Source organism: Rhea americana, unplaced genomic scaffold (assembly GCF_003343005.1).
Source record: "Rhea americana isolate MKP2758 unplaced genomic scaffold, rheAme1 scaffold_335, whole genome shotgun sequence".
Taxonomy (NCBI): domain Eukaryota; kingdom Metazoa; phylum Chordata; class Aves; order Rheiformes; family Rheidae; genus Rhea; species Rhea americana.
The window spans coordinates 24066-30288 of NW_028186463.1; the positions used below are offsets into that span (position 1 = coordinate 24066).

The following is a 6223-nucleotide window of genomic DNA, read 5'->3' on the forward strand; positions in this document are numbered from 1 at the left end:
TTACTCCTCAAAAGGACTTTCCTCTGTCTCTACTTGACTTATCTGAAAAGATAAAGTATTAAGCTCATCACAACATATTTGTTAACATATAGGATGTGTTCATGGTGCAGGGTCCAATATTTACAGTTTGAAGGAATACACACTAGAACAGTTGAGCTGTTTGGAAGGATGCACTTCCAGAGGGAAGGTCCTTTTCTGTACAGTGCCTAATGAGACTCTGAAATTCACAGCCCCAGGATCGCGGGAAGGCAATAGAAGTAGGTTCAGAGGGATTAGACGTGTTTGTGGAGCATTAAGTCCAACCGGACCTYTAAACACAAGGCTCTGGATGAAAGCTGTGGTTGACGTATCCCGTAATGGCTAGCCGTTAAGGGAAAGGATCAGTTCTTCATGTCCGGGTTACTGTGTTTTCCCTAGCCTGTTCAAGAAGCTTCTGTCCAACATTTTGCTGCCTTTTGCAGCTGAGCTTGAGACCTAACTTGTAAATTTAACCAAAGTAACCTTCCTCTTTGCTCCTGTTCCCTGGGTTGTGGTTTCTAACCTTCCCTGGTGTCTTGGCTTCCCTGGCATACTTAATTCATACATATTTCTGTCTTTAACAGCTTTTCTCATTTGTAACATTTGCAAAATTGTAGTAAAATTCTTGTATTGCCTGTCCTCAGCAGAATTCATTTATGTGCTTTACATCAAACCCATCACTTCTGGAGTCCTGTGACCTGTTTAGAGTCCAACATGATATATTAACAGCAAAGATGGCTGTTTTTTGTAARTTACGTTTTTATGCTTTTGTGAGTTATGCTAATATTCAGATAAAACGTCAGTTAATCTTTGTTATCTGTTCCAGTGATCAGTCTTCTTTGCTTTATGTTGAATACTTGATATCATCAGCATCTTGTGACAAGGACTGCCATACTTCAATTAGACAAGTAGTTATTCCTGTCTGTCTGGTTAAGTTTACTTTTCTGAGATGTGAAACAGACGTATGGCATAGACCTCTTCAATGCTATTTAAAAAGAAATACATTTTTTTTTCTTTTTCCTAGCCCAAATCTCCTGTAGTTCAGTCTCATCATTTTTTATTCTGTCCGCAATAAATGTGAAAAGCAATGTCTGAATTGTGGTTACCTTGGATGCATTTAAGGGTTACTATCAAATATCCTCTCAGTCATCTCTTCAAATCAAATAACCCAAGTCAGCCAGTTTTTCCCTGAAATCCATGAGTTTCTGCCCGCAGCGCTCCTCTCTGGGCCCTGTGGTTCCACACCTTCTGGACTGTTGACCCCTGYACCTACAGCTCCGGTTGAGATCGTAGCTTCTTTTCTACTCTATTTTCTGTTGTCCACATCTTATTGTTTTCTTCTGCACTTCTAACTATAATAGGCAGGATTTTTTTCCAAGGAAGCTTTTCCTTGAAAAAATTGATCCAATCAAAATGCATCAGCTTTGACATAATTTGTATTAGTAAAATTYGTTGAGCACAGGACAGCCTTGCTGAACAAGATCAGTAGCAGGCACCACAGAAAAGCTGCATGGCAGACTTGAACCTGGCTCTCTGCTTGTCAGTTCTCAGCTCTGGCACTGCAGTGTCTGCCTCCCTGTCTTCCTCATTTTGGAGAGATCTCATATTTATCCTAGTCTAGACAGAATTCTTGTTTTCTGAGAAACACTAGTTTTTTGTTTGTGCGTTCTTCAGCTGTGTCATCATGACGCCAGTCTGAATACAGCTTGAATCAAGAAGCCTAAATACATTACTATTTATGTGAACACGGTATTTTTACACTGAACACTCTTTTGACCTAAAACAGAACAATTTTCTGCAGGTATACTGCTAAGTGTCTGTACTCTTTGGATATGTTTTCACTAGCTGTTTTCAGCTTGCACTGAAAGAACTGGGAGAGCAAGATTTACTGGGAAGGGAAAAAGATGTTAGGAATATACTGAGAAGTTATATTTTCCCCAAATCCTTCAAGAATGCCTTTTTCTAAATTGACAATGGGAGAACACTACTTACTTCCTTTGGAGGAGGAGGAGTTTTACTTTGTTTTCTGTATCGTCTAAATCGGCATCTATAATACAAAGTAGAGGTGTTCAGTGAACATGAACTTTGAATAGTGATTTCATGCAGAATAAAATACTGTAGTTTATGGATAAGTACCTCATGAGAAATATTGGGTGTTTTTTTTGAAATCATACTCTCTGACATGGATATTTAAAATAGTAAGAAAATAGAACTATAAGTTAAGTCCTGTTTCCGTACCTAAGATTAACACATACCAGAGAGATGAAAGATCACTGTGTTAAGGGGAAAATATTTTATTATAGCTGCTCTGGGGACTATAACATAGGGTAGAGATAACTAAACTGGCTATAAATAAGGTAACTGGGTGCTAGACAGTCTTGCTGCACAGAGCAGAACAAACCTCCACATGATTTATCCTATTTCTTGGCAGAATAAATGAACCCAGTAAATCTCAAGTGTGTGGATGTGCAGAGATCATCTAGAGGAATGTCATCTTTCATTTTCTGGTTTCATCCTGGCTGGAATCCTATTCACATACTATTTTAGCTGAGCTTACAAACCCATTGGACCTGGTACAAATGTGCAGACAAGCAAGAGGATAAGTGAGTGTTTATCCTCCACATGCTRTTTTACAATCTTTCTTTTTTTCCCCAACTTTTGTTTGCATTTTTCAGTAAATAAAGAGGTGAACAAAAAAGTAAAAAGAAATGAAAATAAACCCTCTAGAAAAGAAAAAGAGAGCCATTTTGAAAAAGCAGCACTTYCTGAAAAATTATTCTGAATTAGACAACAAATTTCATTTCAAAATTTCTATGGGAAACTTTTAAAGATGTCACAATACATTAAAAGTAACTAGGAGCCCTGCCCACCATTTCTGCAYTATAGACAGCTGTGACAAAGCTCTGCTCATAGACAGAGCACATTTGGTTGCATTACTTTGAAATGCTTGGAACCTTGATTAGAAATTGTTAGAAATGCCTCAGTTCTGCCAAATAATGTAAAGATTAATGGAATTTTACCTACCTTTGAAACAGCTGAGCAATCTCAGCCCTCTTGTACAACAAAATGCCCGAAATCAAAAGGAATAAAAGAAGTGCTCCGATAGTTTTTCCCATATTCCTTGCAACTCCCTGCACTTGAACGAAAGAGAGAGAGAACATTACACTCTGTGCACACCTGACATTTCTGACACAAAAGCATTGCTAGTAGAAATGGCAATTTGTYGTATGTGCACACGTGTTCATGAATATACACACTTGCAACCCCGAATGAGCTGCTGTGCACTTGCATACCCCCTCCCTGTCTGCCAGGTCTTGAGGCTGCCTCAACCACTGCCCAGTCACGAACTGCCAGAGCGTTCGTCTTCCTGAGAAGCAGTAAAAGTCTCGAGGCAGGCCCCTATATATAAGGTAGAGGCTATAATAACACTATGCAGGCCTGAAAATAGGGAGTCTTTGGGACCGCATCATAAGGAGTTTGAGGACATAACGAAAGAGAAGGAGGGCTGCCCACAGTGTTGCCTGATAAAGAAGCACAAATGAAGAAGTATCCAATCATAGTGCTGAAATATAAGTAACATGGACTGAGCCTTGAGTGTATAGTTATTTTATAGATAAAATAATTAACCCATTACAAGAGAGAGGCTGTAGAGTCTCCATTCTTGGAGATACTCAAAACCCTACTGGACACAAAACCCTACTGCACTGGACAACCTGCTCAAGCTGACCCTGCTTCCTGAGAAGCAGGAGTTGATGTTCAAGACTGTGTACCACAAGCTGTGTATGAGAAGATTTGGTGGCATGGCACATCCATTCCATGGTATAGGAATCCTGAGGATCCTGAGGACRTCCCTGGCAGCTGGAAAACAAACCTGGCTGTATGGGAGGTTGTTCATAGGGACAGTGTGAATGAGGTTACTCCTCCCAGCTTGCCTAAGCTACCACTAAAGAGAACAGAGTAAAAGCTTAAAACTTAGCATTGGCCTTTCCTCTTGAATTGCCTTTTGGGTAACTTCACTTCCCCACAAACAGATGAAATATCATGGATTGATATTATTAGAATATGGATTGAGATTTAAGGAGAAGTTAATTCGGCACATAAATTTTTACCTGCTCAAAAGAATTAGATTTTTAGAGTGACTGTAGGTCCTTGACTGCCTGAGCAGCTCCCACTTTATTGGTCAAATAAAAAGCACAGATGTAGTTCTTCCTCAGTAACAAAAATAAGCAAAGAGGGACAGAGAAGAGCTTGAAACCTGTTGGGTGCTTGTGGGTTTGTGAAGCACTGCTAGTGRGTGACTGAATGGTAATTTGCTATTCAGTAAGCTAGAATGCGTAGTATTTCATAGAATCAGTAAGGTTGGAAGGGACCTCTGGAGATCATCTAAGCCAACCTCCCCGCTCAGCAGGGTCACGTACAGCAGCATGTTAGACAGGATTGCATCCAGGCGGGCCTTGAAGATCTCCACAGAAGGAGACTCCACAACCTCTCTGGGCAACCTGGTCCAGTGCTCTGTCACTCTCACAGGGAAGAAATTCCCCCTCACGTTCAGGCAGAACTTCCTGTGCTTCAATTTCTGCCCATTGCCTCTTGTCCTGTCACACGGGACAACTGAAAAGAGTTTGTCCCCGTTCCCTTGACACCCTCCCTTCAGGTACTTGTACACATTGATCAGATCCCCCCTCAGTCTGCTCTTCCCCAGGCTGAACAGGYCCAGCTCTCGCAGMCGTTCCTCAKAGGACAGGTGCTCCAGCCCTCTGATCATCTTTGTAGCCCTACGCTGGACTCTCTCCAGTAGCTCCATGTCTTTCTTGGACTGGGGAGCCCAGAACTGGGCACACGACTCGAGATGAGGCCTCAGCAGGGCTGAGGAGAGGGGCAGGATCACCTCCCTCCACCTGCTCGCAACACTCTTCCTAATGCACCCCAGGAGACCATTGGCCTCTTGGCCACAAGGGCACATTGCTGCCTCACGGTCAACTTGTCATCCCCCAGCACTCCCAGGTCCTTCTCTGCAGAGCTGCTCTCCACAAGGTCAGCCCCAACCTTGTCCTGGTACCTGGGGTTATTTTTCCCTAGGTGCAGGACCCTGCACTTGCCCTTGTTGAACCTCAGGAGGTTCCTCTCCACCCTGCTCTCCAGCCTGTCCAGGTCTCTCTGAATGGCAGCACAGCCCTCAGGTGTGTCCGCCACTCCTCCCAGCTTGGGATCATCAGCAAACTTGCTGAGGAGGCACTCTGTCCCCTCATCCAGGTCACTGATGAAGAAGTTGAACAGGATGGGACCCAGTCCTGAGCCCTGGGGAACGCCACTAGCCACAGGCCTCCAACTGGACTCCACACCACTGACGACGACCCTCTGAGCTCTGCCTTTCAGCCAGTTCTCAAGCCACCTCACTGTCCACTCCTCTAACCCACATCTTCCTAAGCTTGCCTAGGAGGATGTTATGGGAGACAGTATCAAAAGACTTGCTGAATTACAGGTAGACAATGACCACTGCTCTCCCCTCACCTACCCAGCCAGCTGTGTCATCATAGAAGGCTATCACATTGGTTAAGCAGGATTTCTCCTTGGTGAATCCATGCTGGCTACTCCTGATCACCACCTTTTCCTCCAGAAACATCTGGAGATGACATCCAGAATGAGCTGTTCCATCACCTTTCCAGGGATCGAGGTGAGGCTGACTGACCTATAGTTGCCTGGGTCCTCCTTCTTGCCCTTCTTGAAGACTGGAGTGACACTGGCTTTCTTCCAGTCCTCTGGCACCTCTCCAGATTTCCAGGACCTTTCAAAGATGATGGAGAGCGGCCTGGCAACAACATCTGCCAGCTCCGTCAGTACTCGTGGGTGCATCCATTCTGGGCCCATGGATTTGTGGATGTCTAGCCTGCCCAGAAGGTTTCTAATCCTTTCCTCCTCAATCAAAGGAAAGTCTTCCCTTCTCTGGACTTTCTCCCTCACATCCAGGCTGCAGGATTCTTGAGGGCTGCCCTTAGCAGTGAAGACTGAAGCACAGAAGGCATTCAGTAATTCTGCCTTCTGCGTATCCCTTGTCACCAGGGCCCCCACCCCATTCAGTAGCGGGCCCACATTTTCCCTAGTCCTCCTCTTGCTGCTGATGTATTTGAAGAAACCCTTCCTGTTGTCCTTAACATCCCTTGCAAGACTCAATTCCAACAGGGCCTTAGCCTTCTGCGCCGCATCT

At 44.0% G+C, this 6223-nt stretch overlaps 1 protein-coding gene across 1 annotated transcript in view; it reads right to left on the reverse strand.

Annotated features, from left to right (window-relative positions):
- Positions 1 to 6223, reverse strand: part of LOC146592329 (disintegrin and metalloproteinase domain-containing protein 9-like) — a 38295-nt gene continuing 32072 nt past the window's right edge. The window contains exons 19-21 of the mRNA XM_085311226.1: positions 3043 to 3154; positions 2011 to 2065; positions 1 to 42 (exon numbers count right to left, since the gene is read on the reverse strand). Coding sequence (XP_085167352.1) covers positions 1 to 42; positions 2011 to 2065; positions 3043 to 3154 — 209 coding nt within the window. The remainder of the gene's footprint in view (positions 43 to 2010; positions 2066 to 3042; positions 3155 to 6223) is intronic.